Here is a 20,098-nt window from a genome sequence, read left to right as displayed (position 1 = left end):
TTCTAGTGAATGCCTCTAGTGAGGCAAAGGGGGAAAAGTAATCAGAAACTGAAAACGTATGTTAATTTAATAAAAACCGGGCCATTTTCAGGATTCGGGTAACAGGTTTACTTCCTTCTTTTCTGCAGTAGTGGAAGTAAATGAGGCCTTTATAATTAATGCTAACAATTCCTACCAGTGTCTCAACTTTTGTGATTACCTACTACAACAAATTCTAGTTGCAGTGTTGGAAAAGGCTGTGCTACTGCACCCTTAACAGAAAGTGGGCATCTTATCCCAAAGGGCAACTTCCACCATCTTTTTCGACATTTCTTGAGATGCAGTTTTATTTTGTAAGCTACGGGTGTTCCGCTTTCTGTTTGCCATATATGGTTGTCACAGTGACGTCGGTGGTTTCTGCTGGTCTCGCGGCCGTCTCCCCTTCACCATGACAACCACAGATTTTCAGCATCGTCAGAGGAGCAGCTGTTGTGATGCTGTAGTGATTCAAGCAGTCGTGCTTTAGTATTACTAGTCGTTAGTTTCACGGAGATATACTTCATGTAAGAAGGTCATCTTTGCCGTGAAGGACCCTCATGTGTCGGAGACCAACTGGAGGCAGAGGGAAGCGCCGTTGAACTCCGTGAACAATATGGCTCTGCTTCAGCATCCCCGGCTGCTCCTCGCTTGTATCGTGCTGCTCTCTGCACTGCAAGGTTTCCACACTCGGTCTTCGCCGATATCGGACTTAAAATCCAGAATATCCGGGGTGGAGGAGTTGTTAGAGGAATTCCGTAAGCAGCTCCAGCAGGACCAGGCGTACAGGGCGGGCGATGTGTTTGACTCCTGTGTGGGCGAGTTCAGCGCTGTTGGGCAGCGCATCATCCGGGCCAAGGCCTCCATCGAGCAGGGGGCCACCTTCCTGCTGGCGCCGGACAGAGTGTACACCTGGAAGGACTGCCTGCACGCCTGCTGCTCCCAGCCTCACTGCACCGTGTCGGTGGTCCAGGAAGACCTGAGTCAGCCCGGAGACAGTCTCAGCTGCTACCTGTTCAACTGCACCTACAGAAATAGAAATGTCTGCTCCTTCGCTCCGCAGCAAGGCTTCACCACATACAGCCGGACTCCGAACGCAACGCAGGGACATCCGCCCTTTTCCAGCGGCTCAGGCAGGAGCCGCGGGGAAGGGCTGCCCGATGAGGGTGATACACAAGGTGGGAGGCCTGCTGATAGAAATCTCAGCCTGACATTTGTCCGACATTTGGAAAGGTTTCCTAGTTCAGCTTTAGGGACCTTGGTTTTCCTGGTTTTTAGCATTTATTGGTATGCAGGGACAGTTTGTGAGACAGTTGGCTCCTGGGCACTGACATATAAAAAGGCCTTAGTAACTATTTAAGGTCTAAATAAGTAAAATAATAATAGTAATATAGTAATAGCAATAGTAGTAATAATAAAAGTATCTCTATTCTTAATCTTACTAAAGAACAGCCTTTATGGTTTTAACCCACAGTGGAATAAAACAAGAATTAATGTGCAACGTAACAAGTTACTTTAAAAAAAAGCTTGTACAGCACATTGTCCATATAACCAAGTTTTTGTGTGTGCAGATGTGGATGAGCCTCCTCGCAGCGATGCTGGACAGGATGTGGTGATCCAGCTGCCCACGGACTGGGCTGTCCTGGATGGACGGGACAGTCTGGACGACCATGGGATCAGCCGCTATGAATGGACTCTTGTCAAGGGGGACACAGCCATCAATATGAAGGTGGGTGTTAATTATATACTGTAGTCTGTTAATTACTGCTTAGGCGCTTCATGTGAGAGTGACGGCCTGAAAACAACCACTGGAGGAAACGCAGAGTGAAAACACACAGGAGAAGCTCTGTTCTCTCCTTTTGGGATCAGATTATTCTAACATTTGCACTAATTATTCATTCATTTTCTACCGTTTAGTCCCTGAACGGGGTCACGGGGTTGCACTCATTAATAGTCGCTAATTGTCTTCACAGTCAGCAGAGTCAAATTGTGTTTTTGCGTTTGCTTTGGTTAAGTCAACAAGGTGGCTTGTGTCCTGAGCTCCATAATACCTCACTGTGTCAACAGAGATAAGAGTTTAGTATGCTCCAAACTGCCCAAGGACAGCAGCAATGTTCAGGCCTGCTCTTTATTTACAGCCTTTACAGGCAACATGAGAAGCTCTTAGCACAATGTGTCCTGCCTTTCATACACCTTTTATTCATCCTTTTGTCAGTTTTCACTATTTCCTACCTTGAACTAAAAATAACTTGCTGTGCAAACAGTTGAAACAGTGGACTGTCCTGTGTATCTGAGATATTGTTTTTAAGAAAGGCATGTCGCTGCTCACTCTTACAAATAGGAGTGAGGATAAGACAATATAGACCTTCAAATGACATCAATTTGTCCACCAAAATTGTTTTGTTTTGTTGTAACTGCCCCTTTAGCAGCTTGAGATGTACAGTATTAGGACAAACAATAGAAAGATGACAGTGTTGTATCTGGGTTGGCAAGGATTTAAGAATCCCAAACTGTCTGCATGCTAGTAGAAATCTCTTCTCTCACACTTATGTGCTTAACTGAATGTCATTACAGAATTCTTGCCCATGGTGGACTTTCTTTTTATGTTTGTATGTGTGTTGAAGGCGACCCACCCAGGGCTGCTGAAGGTCAGTGGCCTCCAGGAGGGGTTGTACACCTTCCAGATGACTGCCACTGACACAGCCGGTCAGAAGAGCTCCGACAACGTGTCTGTCACAGTGCTCGCCCCAAAACACCAAGCAGAAGGTGGTCAACTCACCACAGCATGTCGCAGCATGTCTTCATGATGTACTGAGTTCCCCTTAGATATAAGGTTCTTTGCTGTCAAGTGGTGTATGTTTGAGATGCAGATAGAGAAATATCTAAATTTGTTATCTTAGCCAGTTAGAATAAAAATCGGAGCTTTCATTAAGCCCCAGCATTTATATGTACATACTGTATACTACAGATTTCACATTTTCAAATTAAAAGCTGTTTTTGTATTTACAGTGGAAGAGTAGTGAGAGCTGTGTAGCTGTAGCTTTCTGTGTCTGCAGTGTGTACAGGTCACTGTTCAAACTACCAGTTCAAGTGTGACGATGGCTGCTGTATTGACATCACATACGCCTGTGACGGGAAGCAACACTGTCCAGACCGTTCTGATGAAGACTTCTGCCCAAACTGTAAGAAACCTCTGGTGTTCACACATGCATGTTTGGTTAGTGGAAGCAGTCTTTCATATTCTCTTGCATAAATTAATGGAAAGAATGGAAAAATAACATGGTGCACAACATATAGACCTCCCCACACCATTAATTTGTTTTTCTGTGATGTGTTTAGTTGATGGCAGCCGGAAGTCTGTTACCCACTCTGCTGACCTACCCAGCCCTCGCTGGCCTGTAGCCCAGACAGAGGAGGCTGAGGACAGCTCCATGCTCCAGACTGGGCCCAGAATGGCCATGGAGAAGTTTATACCACCTCCTCCACAAAGTCCCAGTCAACAAGAGGCTTCAGTGAGTCAAGGTAGTGTTGTGTTCACATATACAGTAATGCTCCTGATTCACACTTACTTTATTACAGTCTGTTTGGTCAGACAAGAACAATGTAATGTGAACAGAGAGATCATCAGTAAACTGCACCAAGGAACTGAAAATGTTGCTCTGCAGTGTGTTAATACAAAATAAAGTGGCAAGTCTAAATACATGGTCGATTGGATTGGAATCTACATTTTATGCTGTAGCTGTACTTGTACACATAACCCTCCATTGCTGTGCCGTCAGTGCAGTATCCCTTGGTAAAGAGGCAGAGATGGTTTTTAGTGTGTCTCTGGACACAGAAGCAGATGGAGCCCTGTAGGCTGTCATTGAGTCATAGCACTGAACTCAGAGTGCTGGCGGAGCCACAGGGCCACTCTGCAGTCCCTGGGAAAGCAGCTCTTTTCCTGCATCCCCTCTGAGTGCTGGAACAAAGCAGCTCTGTCTTCTCTGCCATCGGATCCCTGAATCAGACTGAGACTGACCAAACAAGCTTTGTCCCAAATCAGCGTTTTACCACAGCTATTTCAGAGTCTTTCCTTCATTTAGCTAATGCTCAGTGTCATGTCCAAAAGATGAATACCTCATTGTTCAGCCTAAAGACAAAGAAGTCAAAAGAATACACTGTTGTTTAGGTGACTGACTTCTGTGCTCAGCTGGTTGTGGGAAGTATCTTTTATATCACTGATATTCACTGTTCTCTAGTGTTAATCTCCTACCAAACTACACTAACTCATAATAATGGCAAACCTGTTGAAAATCAAAACCTGAAGCTTGTAGAGACTTTCCCAAGACTGAAGCTGTGATTGTTGTTAAAGAGGCTTCTACAAAGTGCTGATTTAAGGATCTGAATCCTTTTGAAAATAAGAGATTTCCCTTTTTGATTAAACATCTAAAACACGTTTTTACTTTGTCATTATGGTTTATTCATTATAGATTGCTACATCAGACTGACTGCACAGGACCTACCACCCACAAACCTGAGTCAGTCATAAGCAAGCATGAAAACCAGTAGGCACCTGAGCAGAGAAATCAAAATACAGCTCAGAGTCACAGAAAAATGGATGTAATATTAAGCTTTTGCTGCTCCAAGTAGTGATTGTGTTAATGGAAGCTTGGAGGAAGAAAGAAACCAAGGGTAAGTTGTAACAATAACCACTTTTGTTAAATTACATCCAGTTCAAAAGAGCCCTTTTTGAACAAGCGGGCTGGTGTGACTGGAGGGGGGTACGTGAGTTTATCTGAACAGACTGGGCTTTACAGCACCACACACGTGACTTGGCTGAGTTGAACAGTGGCCAACCTAAAACAAGCTGACTGCACCTTTCTCTTTTGTCTCTGCTGCCGCAGGGCCGTGTGCTGCAGCTCCAGTCGTGGGACCCTGTAAAGGCACCTTTCCACGTTGGTACTATGACCAAAACGCAGGAGAATGCAAACACTTCCTGTATGGTGGTTGCCAGGGCAACCATAACAACTTCCTCCAGGAATCTGACTGTGTCAGTGAATGTATACAAAAAAGTGAGATTTGGCTCCTTTGTACTGCAACAATGTAAAACTATTGTAATTTTTTATCGTATTTATTTTGTATTTGTACTAAAAACATCTTCCAGGTCCAGCATTCAAACCTGCAACTGTGGCCCCTCCCATCACTAAACAGACTGAGATAGGTACATTAATTTTAAAAACTAGGAAACAACATACATACAGTATCAGTAACATTGTGCTGGCTATTTCCTAAACTAAGCTGTATTTGTATTTTTGTTGAAGCTGCTGCTAAGGTCTCCCAGAGCCAGGCAGAAAGCGGCATCCCCTTCTCCAAACCATTTCCCGCCATGGGAGGGCATCCAGCCCCAGAGTCGGGTAAGACCCAATGTTTGCGTCTGTTGGTACCTCCCAGGCCCCTTATTTGATCACTTGAACCCTGAAATCTTGCCACTTGTCCATCTTGAAAGCCACCCCAGAGCCTTTATTTCTGCTCTGATGATTGAGAAACAAGGAAAGATGAGGGATCTCTGAGGAGACATGAGCCAGGATCCTTCACAGAGGTCTTTACTGGACAGACGCCCTTTATTGGAAACCTGTTAGTGACTAGACACTGCATCTGATCAGACTGATCTGATCCTAACATCATGGGAGTTTCATACCAAAGAGGACAACCAGGATACCAAGATTTAGATTTTGTTTTCACCATCTTGTTAAAATTGCTTCAGACTGCAGTGCAGAGGAAGGACATCTTATGGCTCAAACACGTTTCCTCTTTCATCCACCTTTTCCTTGCATCACTCCTCATGTCTTCAGTGGGGCCGACTAAGATGTGTACCTATGATTCTTTTTACATCGTCGTGCTCTGCTGTACTTTTCATCTCGTTATTTCTCTGTCTCGTTACCTCCTCCAGGTGCAATCCTTCCTCTGGCACTCGGTATAATCATCACTGCTCTCCTGCTGCTCATGATCAGCTGTCGTCTCAGACTTGTTCGTCACAAGCTGAAGAAGGCGCGACCCCTCACCACAGAGGAGTCAGACTACCTCATCAACGGCATGTACCTGTAACCAGTCAGAGCGCTGAGATCTGACAAAGAGCAACAAGGGTGTCATCACCAGAGCCTGAGCCAGGACTTTTACTAGTCTCAAATTTGTTCTGGCTTCAGGTCAGAACCATCTCAATTCTCTGCTGGAGTGAACGTTTCCAACCACCCCCACCTTGGACCCCTCTGCCAGGTAAACCTGCCAATCATAGATGCTGCCTTCAGAGTCAGTGACACATATCCATACAGTATACTTGTAAATTCATACTTACTTCGTTGTCTTTAAAAAAAAATCTGATTGTGATTCCCTGGAGAAATCCAGCATTCCTTGTTCGAAACTGACTACTGTGTATTCCCCCAGTGACCTCTGGGATACATATGAGAGGCTCTTTTGACCCTTTTATTAAAATTGATATTCTGGGCAGCATGGTGTAGCAGTGGTTACCACTGTTGCCCCACAGCAAGAAGGTTCTGGTTTCGAGCCCAGGCCAACCCAGGGAATTTCTGTGTGGAGTCTGCACGTTCTCCCTGTGCCTGTGTGGGTTCTCTCCAGGTACTCGGGCTTCCTCCCACAGTCCAAAGACATGCAGCTTAGATTGACTGGTGACTCTAAATTGCCCCTAGGAGTGTGAGTGTGTGGCGTTGTTTGTCTACGTGTCAGCCCCGTAATAGACTGGCAACCTGTCCAGGGTGGACCCCGCCTCTTGCCTGAAGTCAGGTGGGATTGGCTCCAGCCCCAGTCAGGGTCAGAAACATGACCCTGTTCAGCATAAGTAGTATAGTTATAGTTAATGGATGGATGGAAATTGATAGTCATTTCTATTTATTGTTCTGATGTGCTGATGTTTTTCTGCCACTGGATGGCAGTGATGTACTGTACCATATCTGTGCTGAGTGAAACTGAGGTCAGCAAAGTAATACTTTGGGAGTGCCTACTATTAACTTTATTCTTAAAGTATCCCAGAATAATAGAAAGCCATAGTAAATTAAATTGGTCAAATCCTACCCCCGCCTGATTCTGTTGCTATTTATCTTTATTAAGCAAACAAATATGACATACATACCATATTAACAAAGATATGTTCCCTCAAAGTGCAATCCTGTATGTGAGGTATTAAAGTTTACCTATCAAAAATACTGGTGTTATGTTGACAGTGATTTACAAATGATATTTTCCCACATCTTTAGCAGGATTAAATCACCACTGAGGACAGTCTGAGAGTGAAGGAAATGTACATATTCAAAGCTGATCAATATATTTAGTCATCTTTAAACCTAATCATTGTTAAACAAAAATGTGTAAAATTTTGTATTTAATCAGCAGTTATCCTCCTACCATACAGATGAACATGAAAATACATTAAAATCATAAAATTGAACACAATATACATTTTTTTTGTGACTCAGCACAGACTTCTTTGTGTAGCCTTGTGTTGAGGGAATCTGGACTCCTTTATTTCTAAAAATGCCTGCGAGGCTTCAGGCTGCAGCCTGCACACAGACTGAATAACAAAGGCAGACAAAAACATAAGCATCTCTTTATTTTTATATGCCATTCCAGAAATGGTGAAAGCCAAATATCATCCATTATTTACATCGCCTAAAATAAAATGTGCTTTTTTGATTTCATGTAGTTTTTGAATTCCAAGAAAACAGACATTCATTTGCTTTATATTGTTGGAGTTTATTTTGGCAAAGCAGTGACGATCTCATGTAGCGTCAGTCACCATAAGAGCCTGCACAGCTGTTAATGGAAAACCAGCAGAGGAAAGCTACACATCACCAAGTGGAAAGCACAGCCCTGTATGTGCACTTGTGTCGGTGTTACTGCTGCTTCGCTCTCAATGCATTGCTTATTCTATGTGTGGAGTGGCCTAAAGAGCACGGTGCGTCAAACAACAGGATGCATGGGCTATATCAGCCTTTGTGGTGCCGGTGTGTGTGTGTTTCTAATACTGCTGGCAGTGGAGAAAAGCTCATGTTAGCAGAGAAGTCTACAGTTAGATGATATGTGCACACATATACGCTGTAGATAGGTGAATCATCTAAAAATCACAGATTTCCTTGTTGTCGTCCAGAGTTCATCATACATTCAGCTTTGATGCTGCTGAAATGTAATACTGCAAAAAATGGGTGTAACTCAGATTAAACCACAAAAACAAAACAGAAATGCAAATAAACCTAAAATCCAGCAGTTAGAAAGAATACACAACAAAAAAAGATGCAGGCCTGAAATGTCCAAACATTTCAGTGCTGAGCTTCAAGCAGTCTTTCTCCCCAGCCGTTCTGGGCTGACATCAGTGTGATACTCTAGTCCATTGTTAAACAAAAAGAGCATGTTTTGTTATGCTTTCATCAAAATGTCAAGGGCTGTTTGACCCCATCCAAGTTTTCTCCAGGTTCAAACTTAAAGGTGGATTATGGACTGCCTTCCTCTTCAAAGTTCATCCCTGTGTGAAACAAATCAAATGTTAGAAGAGAGAGAAAAACAAGGAGCAGCGTGCAAGAAACACAACTGTCGTCCTTGTCATGCAAACACAGTTAGTCACATGAAATGTTACAACATCCAAACAGTTATTGTTCTTGTCTACATCTCACAGAGTAGATCATCAAACAGAATAAATGGGTAATTTGGTTTTAATGTTTTATGAGCATCCAAATTGACCCCAAAGTCATGCTCTGAAAACCAAGCATATGCCTTCACACTGCTGCTATTTCAGTTTGTTTCATGTCTGTGTTCCAAACAGACCATGACTTAAAACTGCATTAGTCAGGCAAGTTTTATTGAACCAATTTTGGACTATGGTGTCAAAAAAATGATGAAGCAAGCGTGCAGCTACTTGGTATGGCATGGAAGAAGCAAAACATGTCAAGCAGCAAAGTGCAGCCCCTTGTGATCCATTGCCTGCTCCAAGCCACACCTTTTCACCTTTGCCACTGTGAGAAGGAGAGAAAGGGAGGAGAGGGAGAAGGAAGTCACTTCCACCTGGACCACTGCTTGTCTCGGTCTGTTAAAGGCACATAAATCACCCCCATCAAGGGCTTCATCTTGGTGCTGCCATCCTCCATCTTGTCATATTGCTCCAGCATCTGGTTTCCTCCGGCTGGGCCGACGGGCAAAATCAGCCGTCCGCCAGGCTTCAACTGGTCCAAAAGCTGGGAAAGAAACACGGTGCACAGTGACACAAAGGACTGAACAACATGCATTTGAAAGACGTTCCAGCATTTCAGGCCAACCACTGTGTTGTCCAGAGTGAAAGTTGCATTTAAGGTTTTTTGAACAGCTGGCATTCATTCCGTTTTTGAAGTGAACTGGAACAATGTGACCTTGATCATCAGCTTTAAAATTATTCAGAGACTCACAGCTTGGGGTACAGTGGGTGCTGCTGCGCCAACATGGATGGCATCATAAGGTGCCTCCTCCGTGTAGCCCATTCGCCCGTCTCCCACTGAAACACACACGCAGGTTATCACTTACAGGCTGCCAGCAGCAAAATGTGGATGCATCTCCTCAAGGTGTCATTTGTGATGGTTGTGATAATGCCTATACCTTTCATTAATAATGGATAGATGACTTTTTCTCGATACAATTCGATGCACAATATGGTGTGTACAATTCAATTAGATCACAATACAATTATAATTACAACAACAGTGTGACCAGCTGCGGAATACATGAACTTTATTCCTCTTTTTCCCCTTTTATATGACTGGTTTAATTATTTAAAGAACAACCAGATATATTGACTTTGCATTCTGTTTACCTTTAATATGAAGCCACTGGTTTATGAAGACCACACTACATATACTGCTAGACCAAAACGATACATATTGTGATGGTTTTATATTGCAATATATTGTCCGACCCCTACTTGAATTGTGCCATTAAAACAATTTCTAAAACTGAAGAACACACACTGTAATCATATGTCAGTAACATCTTACCTATTAGCTTGACTCGGCCTGATGTGATCAAACTGGGGTCATCTTTCTTCACGTTGTTTATAGAATCATCTACCAGCTCTTTGATGTGATCAATTCCTATAACTTTCCCTTTAGGACCTACCTGTAAAGCATGGAGGGAGGGAGGGAGGGAGTGCAGGTCATAGAGGGGAAAAAAAAAAAAAAAAGGTCACAGACAGACATTTTAATTCACTGTTAATTTGTTCTTCTGAATTCTGAAAGCCGCCAAAGAAAAATTGTATAGGTTTACCCGTCCTGTGTGTGGCTCACCATTCGTGCGAAGCAAACGGACAGGATTCCACTGCCGGAGCCGACGTCCAGGGCTTTGGCTCCCTCATACAGCTGATCGTGTAGAAGCTCCAGGGCATAGGCGTGCTGGGTGGAGGGGGGCGTCGACAAGGAAACCACATTACAACCCGTCAATCAGCAATGATTATGTATCCAATACCGACATACAGTGGGGCAAATAAGTATTTGATACACCGCCAATTTTTCAAGTTTTCCCACTTACAGAGAATGGAGAGATCTGTAATTTTCATCGTAGGTACACCTCAACTGTGAGAGACAGAATCTACAAAAAAAATTCCAGAAAATCACATTGTTGGATTTTTAAATAATTTATTTCCATTTTATTGCATGAAATAAGTATTTGATACAATAGAAAAACAGAACTTAATATTTGGTACCGAAACCTTTGTTTACAATTACACAGGTCAAATGTTTCCTGTAGTTCTTGACCAGGTTTGCACACACTGCAGCAGGGATTTTGGCCCACTCCTCCATACAGGTCTTCTCCAGATCTTTCAGGTTTTGGAGCTGTCGCTGGGCAACACGGAGTTTCAGCTCCCTCCATAGATTTTCTATTGGGTTCAGGTCTGGAGACTGACTAGACCACTCCAGGACCTTGAAATGCTTCTTACGGAGCCACTCCTTAGTTGCCCTGGCTGTGTGTTTGGGGTCATTGTTATGCTGGAAGACCCAGCCATGACCCATCTTCAATGATCTTACTGAGGGAAGGCGCTTGTTGCCCAAAATCTCGCGATACATGGCCCCATCCATCCTCTCCTCAATATGGTGCAGTCGTCCTGTCCCCTTTGCATAAAGGCACCCCCAAAGCATGATGTTTGCACCCCCATGCTTCACGGTTGAAATGGTGTTTTTGGGATTGTACTCATCCTTCTTCTTCCTCCAAACACGGCGAGTGGAGGTTATACCAAAAAGTTCTATTTTGGTCTCATCTGACCACATGACCTTCTCCCATGCCTCCTCTGGATCATCCAGATGGTCTGTGGCAGTCCCAGCTCGCTTCAGGTCATGGACCAGGTCCTCCTGTGTAGTTCTAGGCTGATCCCTCACCTTTCTCACGATCATTGATACTCCACGAGGTGAGATCTTGCATGGAGCCCCAGTCCGAGGGAGATTGACAGTCATCTTGAATTTCTTCCATTTTCTAATAATTGCACCAACAGTTGTTGCCTTCTCACCAAGCTGTTTGCCTATTGTCCTGTAGCCCATCCCAGCCTTGTGCAGGTCTACAATTTTGTCCCTAGTGTCCTTAGACAGCTCTTTGGTCTTGCCCATAGTGGAGAAGTTGGAGTCTGATAGATTGAGTGTGTGGACAGGTGTCTTTTATACAGGTAACGAGTTCAAACAGGTGTAATTAATACAGGTAATGATTGGAGGATAGGAGGGCTTCTTAAAGACAAACTAACAGGTCTGGGGGAGCCAGAATTCTAGCTGGTTGGTAGGTTATCAAATACTTATTTCATGCAATAAAATGGAAATAAATTATTTAAAAATCTAACAATGTGATTTACTGGAATTTTTTTTTGTAGATTCTGTCTCTCACAGTTGAGGTGTACCTACGATGTCCATTCTCTGTAAGTGGGAAAAATTGGCAGTGTATCAAATACTTATTTGCCCCACTGTACATGTGGTAAAGACAGGTGGCAAGCATCACTACTTTGTCTTTGTTTTCAGTTTGGGTGACTAATATTAGATTTCTCAAAGCTATCAAAGCTAACATGTTAGGAGTCAATACATAATGGTTAACCGTCAATGTAAATCACTAAAATTAAGTTTTAAATAAAAAGAAGATTATAAATTTGGAACATTTCCCTAGCTGCTTCTCTTTGTTATCTAATAAATGACTGAATGGGAGCAAGCTTTGAAAATGTGATTTACAGGGTGCAGAAATATCCAAGAGTCTTTAACGTCATACCATGTGTGGGGCGCTGATGGTTGCTTGATAGCCTTTTGGTTTAAAGAGAGGCACAGACTTGGTTAGTTCATCCCTCAGATGTCAGACTGTATTTGCATTTCAGACTGAATGACTACATGAGCGAACGTACCTATTGACTGCGGAGAGTCCATATAAGGATTACACCTAGAGAAATGGGCTCGGTCTGTGGCAAGCAAGACTTCATAGACCTTGTCGGACTTAATAATGCCATTTTCTGGGGACACAAAAGAGTTTGTGTCACTGTGTGTTAGGGAAACGTGCCCAAGTACAAATACCAGACAGAAGTATATTACATAATCTTCCAGCAGAAAAAAATGGAGACAAATACAGTAAAGAATATACAAAGTATAAAAGAAGATACAGGTAAGAAAACACAGTTAATGCAGTGCATGAACTGGTCTACAGAAAGCCACACATATGTAAGCTACAGGAAAAAGTCAGTACTTTATAGACGAGCTATGGAAGAAACTAAAAAAAAGTGTTGGTGTCCCTTCAAACAGGTTTGTGTAGCAGCTGGTGCCAAAAGCAGGAAAAGCCAGCGACAGCCGGCACTGCTCTCATTACCCTCTCCCCTCACCCTCAGAGCTACGTGCCACTTTAGGATACATTACAAATAAACCACACAAGTGGCCAAATGGACATTAGTAAATTCTGAAGTGAAAATAACCCCTACTGGTAGATTTCAAGCTGTTTTCTTCCTAATCATAATTCCTCTCAGAAATCTAAATTGTCTTTGCATGCCTTAGGATAAGCAAACCAACTTCATGCTGTTTTCTAGGCTATAATTTAGAGGCACATTTAATTTTCTTTCAACACACTACTGGCTGCTCAGCCTTAAAAATTCATGAGGCGTTTGAGATGGACTACTACTGCCCATGCTGACCAGTTCTGAGCACTGGTCAGGAGGACAGAGACAATGAGTCAAGGGACAAGGTCTTCAATTAGCATGCATCCTGAGTGTGACCTGCTTAAATCCAGCTTATGAAAACTCAGGGTTAAATTTAAGCTATTCCTGTGTCTAAACGGGTCAAAGTCAAGTAAAGTGTTCAATCAGGATGAGCACAAAATAGCAATGACATAAAACACAACAATTAAAATACGGATTCACAAGTTATTAGCACTTATACCATGACCAAATGAGAAAAGCTATAACTTGTTCTTATACCACTGATAGAAAAAACTTCTGCGTCAGTGGGAATGGCAATCCAGCATTTTATTATCCTGCATTAAATAGCTTTGTACGCTTAGGAGCTTGCTTCAACGTCCCTGTGCAAGACAAATAGAGCAGACATACTGTATAATCTTATCTAGTTACCCATGTAGATAAACATAGAGTAGCATGCAAGTTTTGCTTTTATGTAAAAGCAAATACAGGAAGACTAGTAACTGTTCCCAAACCATACAGCTTTTGGCAAAATGCTTGCAGCTGAACTGTCTGTTGCAATGCTATGCTGGATTGCACAGAATATAAATAGACCTGGTATATTAAAAGTGGACTTGCATAGGCTACTCAAGTTTACAGATATCATCACAGTGAATAGAATTGTGGATATATGTGGGACAAGCTACATGTCAGATTAGTGGTTGCACGTTCTTAAAGTAGCCAGAGTTCAGCTACTTTATCACGCAATGCACCACACTGATCGCTGAATAACCCATGTGGCATTGATGACATCGATCATAGTGGGCTCAGCATCAGATAACAGCAGTCTAATACGGTAGCATACTGAGTCACTGCTCTGTTTTGCATTCCCTATCGCCTGAATAAACTAACGCCCAGTGTGACATAGCAAGCTGTCACTTTTCAGTCATCCACTATAAAGGGACGTGTAGAAACTAGCCGCACATGTCCAGCTGTCAGTGTCATTCAGAATTAAGTAAAGTGCATGACAGTTACAGAGATAGCCATCAATGAAGGTGGGCAGGGCACTTAGCAGCGCGGCTAACGTTAGCTATAGCGTCCAAAATGACGCACATATAGGTAGCAGGCTAAACTAGCCTAAGACAAAACTGTAGTTGCACAAATATTCTGCACAAGGAAGATGTCATTTGTGTCTTTATCGATGATTTAATTTTTTTTTGCAACGACTGTTTCATGGTGTAAACGTGGTTATGGAGGGGGGTGGGTGGAGATAGGTTACTAAAGCTAGGGCAACAACAACATACCTATAGCTTAGCAACGAGCTAGTTAGCGGTCCTGTATGTTAACCTCTGCCTCCAAACTAAACCAATTTCGCACGAAATGTCAGTGACGGTGTAGGAGCCGCTGCTTTACAAAACGTTTAGACTTACTGCGGAGGTTGTTAACAAGCTCTGCGTGGCTGGCTCCTCCAGATTTCCAGGCCATTCTTAAGCAGACTTTGCGGAGTAAGTAGACAGCAGCTGTCAGTGCCGCGCCTGCGCCAAACGTTTTACCGATGAAGCTCACAACCTCCAGAACAGACGGCGTAGTGGCGGGTACGTCACCAGACTTCCGAAATTATTTTACTGCAGGGCAGCCTTTATGACCCACACCCTGATGCGCAATAGTGCCAGTTAACACTGTAATGACCCTGTTTAGATAAATGCCTCAGCCAGGGTTAATTGCACTGGAAAAAGCCACCTTCCTCACTCTGTGAAAAATCGGATTTGCCGCAGTAACACAGAAAGTAGCCACTAGGTGGCACGAAGTACTTTTGTAAATCAAGCATTAAAATGCATTTCTACATACTGACTTTTTCCAGTCTCTTCACACAGTTCTCACTACTGACTACTGACATCCAACTCAGCATAGCAGCTAATGTCATACCCAAAATGCACTAATGCAAACAAAACTGTTCATAAACATCTCAGGATCAACTCTTGTAGCAGAACATTTGTCTCCAAACAAGAAGTTTTTGTTACTCGGAATACAATGACCTTGAAAAACACAACAGGTAGCATTATAATATGTATCATCAATGTCCCTTTATTTATTTTTACAATATAGTTCTCTGTACTGAGTTCACCTTTTCAAAAATTCACTTGGAATAATGGCAGTCATTTTTGACATAAAATAAATTCAATAACCACACCTTTCATTCATGAATTGTTTTCTTACACGAATTCCACCACCACGAAAGCTTCGTGTACTTAAACTCCATTATGCACTCCATACAATTTGCTCCATTCTGCTACACGACATTTAAAAGTAGTAGTAGTAGTAGTAGTAGTAGTAGTAGTAGTAATCATAATCATAATAATACATGAACTCCTAATTTGGGACATATAGCCTACAATCCTTACTTTATACCAGTTGGTGGCGTTAATTGACTTTTTAAAGAAAAGTACCCCTACCAAGAACACGTTTTAATTGACAGGTGTAAATGTGTATTTTACAGACGCTTATCTGATTTTATCTATTTATTTTTGTTGTTGCATTTCCATTAAAGGTCGGCTGACTTTGTGGTTTACCAAAGAAGATTTAGGTTGTTTGACCTTACTGGGACACCGTAGTTACGTATATGTAGCGGGCGCGTACACAGGGTTTGCTCATGGATGCTAAGCGAATACAGACTATCGTTCTCTAATTTCAAAGTGGGAGAGACTGTTTCCGTTTAAATGGAGAGTATAAATGCGAAATACGTGTCCCAAAAAATCAGCAAAACGAGATGGCGACCAGTATCATTTTCGTCTTTGCAGCAACCAGATATCTTTACGACTGGTTCGTGGGACAACGAGGTAGGCAAGTTCTAATAGCTGTCTGTGATAGATGAATGGACTTCACACCAAACGTCATAGAAAAAGGACACCACTTTGTTGTAGTTCGCTAACTGGTGTACTTACATGTTGTGATTGTCATTGCACTTTCGGTATACATTGAGCAGCTAAACAAATGATATGTTTTTGCTGCACTAATATTAGTAAGGCTAAACTAGACCTTCAGTTACTAGCATGGAGGCATAAAGACTGGGTTAATCATGTCTACTAGAAAGAAGAAAGTACACTAATGACAATAGTGGAAGACTTACTCATAACTTTAACTCGTACCTGTACCTGTCACATAAATGTAGTGGAGTAAAAGTACTTTTTTTTCCTCTGACATTTTGTGAAGTAGAAGCATCTCAAAACTGTATGCAAATACAATTCCTGACTAAATGTACATAGTTACTTTCCACCACTCGTGCTGATCAGTGATATTTGTTCAATGTAACAACTACTAGATTGATTTCTGTCTTTTGAGACTTTTTTAACTTTACATTATAGCAGTTAGAACAAGTTTGAATTGCACTTAATCAATCTTTATGTGTGTCTGTTGCAGGACAACAAGATTTCCTTTTGGTCCATTGGAAATTATGAAGTTTCTGATATTGAAGATGGATTTGAAGGAGATCCTCAGCTACTGTGTGAACACAAACATGAAGGAGATGTTCTGGACCTTCAGGTAAGTGTCTCGTGGAAGGTCAGCATACCTAATTTATCAGAAAGTTGTAAATATTATTTAATATTTCTGCTGTTTATTGTGACCAGAAAGGGAGACTTGCTTGCACTTCATTAGACTTGGTCTTGTGGAAAGAAATGGAGCAGTCTCTGTATGTGTTGCACAGAAAAACCGCCCATTAAATACACATTACTTTACATTGGTGAACCAGGGTAACAGGGTCTTGCTATCTAAAAGTGATAGATATGAAATTGTATAACTAAAAGTGTGTCCCTGCGATGAATACGTTCAGCATTTTTTGTATTACAAAAAACGCACTATGTACTTAAGGTGCTAAGGCTATTTTCGCTTCTCTAATATTTTATAGTTTCTGGACCAAGAAAGAATTGTCACAGCATCTTCAACTGGAGCAGTCACCATCTTCCGCCACCACCAAAACAGTCAGGTACATATCATCATTGTGTTTTTACTTTAATTTGTTTCATGTTAGAGGCAATTGATAATGAGCCAGCCCTGAAACTCTAATTATATTGACCTGGATCTCAACCCACTTTTTGACAGGGGAAATCTAGGGGTCATCTTACTCAAACTGACCCTCGCCTTGCATTTCTGAAGTCATCAGTCTAATGTGAAAGCTGTGTATTGAATAACTACAAATTTGATCAAATCCATAAGGTGTTTTATTTATGGCTTCAGAAATCCTTAATTAAAAGGGGACTTTGATTAGCAACAGACCTGGAAATAATTACACAAATGTGGTGCAGCTCAAGGAAATTGTATATCACACACTTGGGATGTTGGTTTGGTAAGTCATCTAATTTTCTTTGTCTTTTCTCTCTTGCCTGCAGACAATATCAGTTTCTCAGCACTGGGCAAGAGCACATCATTACTCTTGTGATGACGCCCCCTGTACTGGTGTTGTGTGCAGCATTCCTGAGATTATTACAGTTGGTGAAGATGGCAGGATCATTGTGTTCAGAGCCGACCAGGAAGGAGTGTTTCGAGTCATAGGTAAGATTAAAATTAAGATTTTGTAGCCAGACCAACATGCCACATTAAAATGTACACAGAATTAAATTAGCATAATATAATTCAGCATTTTGAAGTCATGTTGAATAAGCTGAGTGGTATAATGTGATAAACATATTGTACTGGACTGTTCAATCATTGCTAGAGAATGCAGACAGCAGCACAATTCATGCCGTGACTTACCTGAGGACAACAGAGATTTTGACGGTGAATTCTATCGGCCAGCTCAAGATATGGGATTTCAGACAACAGAGCAACTCACCATCCCAGATTCTCTCTCTGTAAGACATTCTCATTTCACATTTGTTAATGTTTATCTTTCTGTTGTGCTCTTTTCCAAGTGCACCTTATATGGGTTATTTTGATTCTAAGTCATTTTTATACGTTGTTTTCTTCTCAGGTCAGGGAATAGAGTTCCTCTGCACTGTGTGGACAGGCATCCTAACCAGCAGCACATTGTGGCCACTGGAGGCCAGGATGGCATGCTCTGTGTCTGGGATGTGAGACAAGGCAACAGTCCCTTCTCACTCATGGAGGCGCACTCTGCTGAAAGTAAGATTTCATTACTGATGTAGCTGGTAGAATAGTGACAGTGATTGGACACTTGAGTGGGCCTGGCTCTCAGATGGGATTACTCACCAAGCTATCTGGGTTAGCCAATGCATAACCCGAGCAAATAAAATGCAGATACTGTGTGTTAAGCCACTAAACGTCTTTGCTTTGTATTAAAGTCAGAGTGGAGACATTTTTGATGTAAGCATGGTATGACTGGTTAGGGTTGGAAAATGGTGTTACTTATTATGGGGACCTGAAGATTTACTCTTTGTGGCCAAACAACATCATTTACTTTGTATACTGAGCTTTCATATGAATGTGCCCCCATTCTTTGGTACATTTAATTGTGTATTATCAACTATGTGAAAAAAGTTTATTTATTTGTTGTTGTTTTTTTTTTTTGTTGGGTTTTTTTGCAACAACTTTTGACTTGTTTTTCATTGGTTTTCCGCACAGTGTGGGAGGTCCACTTTCACCCAACCAACCCAGACCATCTATTCACATGCTCAGAGGACGGCTCACTGCTGCACTGGGAGACTACCTCTCATTCAGATGTTCCCTCCTTCCTACAAGGCAAATCAAATTATTCTGTCTGGTATTCAGTTGTCCTTTCTTTTTTAAAGAAAGAACTTATGTGTTCTCAAAAACTGGCAATTCTTAAATGACAAAATTGTTTTTGTCAGTTAAACATTTGGCAATTTTAGAAATTCAGTGGTGGAATGTAACTAAATAAATTTACTCTTGCACTACACTACAGTTTTTACTGTACAGTAGGTACTTTGTCACTTGGCTTGTAGTTTCCAGTTTAGCCTGTCAGCGGTGACCTCTGGCCTCCCAGTCACCAAATTGTATCAGCAAACAGCTGCATCAGGAGTTGACAATTATGCATGGCAGTTATCTCATATGATTTGCTCTGTATTCATCATACAATATTTGGATCTATCATGCATTAGTCATCTAGCCACAGTTGGTACCTTTTGGTTAACAGAGTGACTTCAAAAACACTGACTCAGCTAGCGTGATAAAACAACAGACTTGCATCTTAAGAAAACTGTACAGCAACATAATACGAGTACAGTAATCAGAATAATCCTAACAAGGTTTATTATTGTGTTTCCAGGTGGCAGAAACAGCAGCATGATGTCTCGCAGTGCGATGGCCCCAGCTGGAGGGAACCAGTCCCTAATCAGTGCTTGGCTCAGTGGTGACTCTAGTAAAGGCCATCTGGAGGCCACTCACATACTGCCTAGCCAGACGCTGTCTGTTAACAGTTTGGATGTACTCGGACAGTGTCTTGTTTGCGGGACTGATGGAGAGGCTGTTTTTGTTAATAGACAGGTCCCAGTTTAGATAAGATGTGGATGATGATTTCAGTTTCTGTCACAACAAAGGTTTTAATGTCTCCTTTGATCATACAGAGTGCCACAAATGTTGTATGTTCACAGGTGTACTGGTGACATTTTTCTGTTGTACAATTCTTTATACACATTTTGCTGTTGCAGTGGTGGATTTTCATCACTCAGGGTTTTTGAAAATCACTCCAAGCACAGTATTTCAGCTCAACAGTACTTTTTATATGGCTATCATTTCAGACTGTTCTGAAACAAATTAATAAAAAGCCTTTTTACACAAGTCTTTTGGTTTTTTGTTCATACAGAAATGCAAGATTGATCATGCTTATGCTTCTTTATCCCATCATAATGGATCCAACACCAGCACCATATGGATTATGAGACACTGGGTTCCTGGACACAGACAACTGAAAGGCCCCCACCTTCCTATATAGGAGCGAGACTGAAAAGATTTTCTGTATATTTTTAGTCGTTTTGCATTTCT

At 41.9% G+C, this 20,098-nt stretch overlaps 3 protein-coding genes across 5 annotated transcripts; 2 read left to right on the top strand and 1 right to left on the bottom strand.

Moving 5' to 3' along the window:
- Nucleotides 1-90: 90 nt before the first annotated feature.
- lrp11 (low density lipoprotein receptor-related protein 11) lies at nucleotides 91-6,650 on the top strand. The gene is made up of 9 exons (XM_020603881.1): nucleotides 91-1,193; nucleotides 1,587-1,744; nucleotides 2,640-2,781; nucleotides 3,072-3,197; nucleotides 3,355-3,537; nucleotides 4,899-5,066; nucleotides 5,159-5,215; nucleotides 5,316-5,408; nucleotides 5,945-6,650. The coding sequence occupies exons 1-9, from the start codon at nucleotides 632-634 to the stop codon at nucleotides 6,097-6,099; spliced, it is 1,644 nt and encodes a 547-aa protein (XP_020459537.1). The 5' UTR covers nucleotides 91-631; the 3' UTR covers nucleotides 6,100-6,650.
- Nucleotides 6,651-7,599: 949 nt separating this feature from the next.
- On the bottom strand, nucleotides 7,600-14,850 carry pcmt (protein-L-isoaspartate (D-aspartate) O-methyltransferase). 3 transcript variants are annotated; one of them, XR_002275245.1, is made up of 8 exons: nucleotides 14,572-14,850; nucleotides 12,389-12,493; nucleotides 12,259-12,290; nucleotides 10,308-10,412; nucleotides 10,020-10,140; nucleotides 9,438-9,523; nucleotides 8,996-9,230; nucleotides 7,600-8,524 (listed from the first exon to the last, which is right to left on the bottom strand). XR_002275245.1 is itself a non-coding variant. In XM_020604065.1 (8 exons), exons 1-7 carry the CDS (start codon nucleotides 14,624-14,626, stop codon nucleotides 9,051-9,053), a joined length of 684 nt encoding a protein of 227 aa, XP_020459721.1. In that variant the 5' UTR covers nucleotides 14,627-14,850; the 3' UTR covers nucleotides 7,600-8,524; nucleotides 9,004-9,050. The 3 variants fall into 3 exon arrangements, 2 of the variants coding, with proteins under 2 accessions (XP_020459721.1, XP_020459720.1); XM_020604065.1 differs by having other exon boundaries at nucleotides 9,004-9,230; XM_020604064.1 differs by having other exon boundaries at nucleotides 7,739-8,524; nucleotides 9,061-9,230; nucleotides 14,572-14,847.
- An 880-nt stretch (nucleotides 14,851-15,730) lies between these two features.
- On the top strand, nucleotides 15,731-19,894 carry nup43 (nucleoporin 43). Its single transcript, XM_020604027.1, has 8 exons — nucleotides 15,731-15,978; nucleotides 16,559-16,681; nucleotides 17,046-17,123; nucleotides 17,527-17,689; nucleotides 17,853-17,988; nucleotides 18,108-18,259; nucleotides 18,719-18,835; nucleotides 19,383-19,894. Exons 1-8 carry the CDS (start codon nucleotides 15,859-15,861, stop codon nucleotides 19,610-19,612), a joined length of 1,119 nt encoding a protein of 372 aa, XP_020459683.1. The 5' UTR covers nucleotides 15,731-15,858; the 3' UTR covers nucleotides 19,613-19,894.
- Nucleotides 19,895-20,098: the final 204 nt, after the last annotated feature.

Source organism: Monopterus albus, unplaced genomic scaffold (genome assembly GCF_001952655.1).
Source record: "Monopterus albus unplaced genomic scaffold, M_albus_1.0 scaffold63.1, whole genome shotgun sequence".
Classification (NCBI taxonomy): Eukaryota; Metazoa; Chordata; class Actinopteri; order Synbranchiformes; family Synbranchidae; genus Monopterus; species Monopterus albus.
This window is presented reverse-complemented; position numbering and strand designations above follow the sequence as displayed.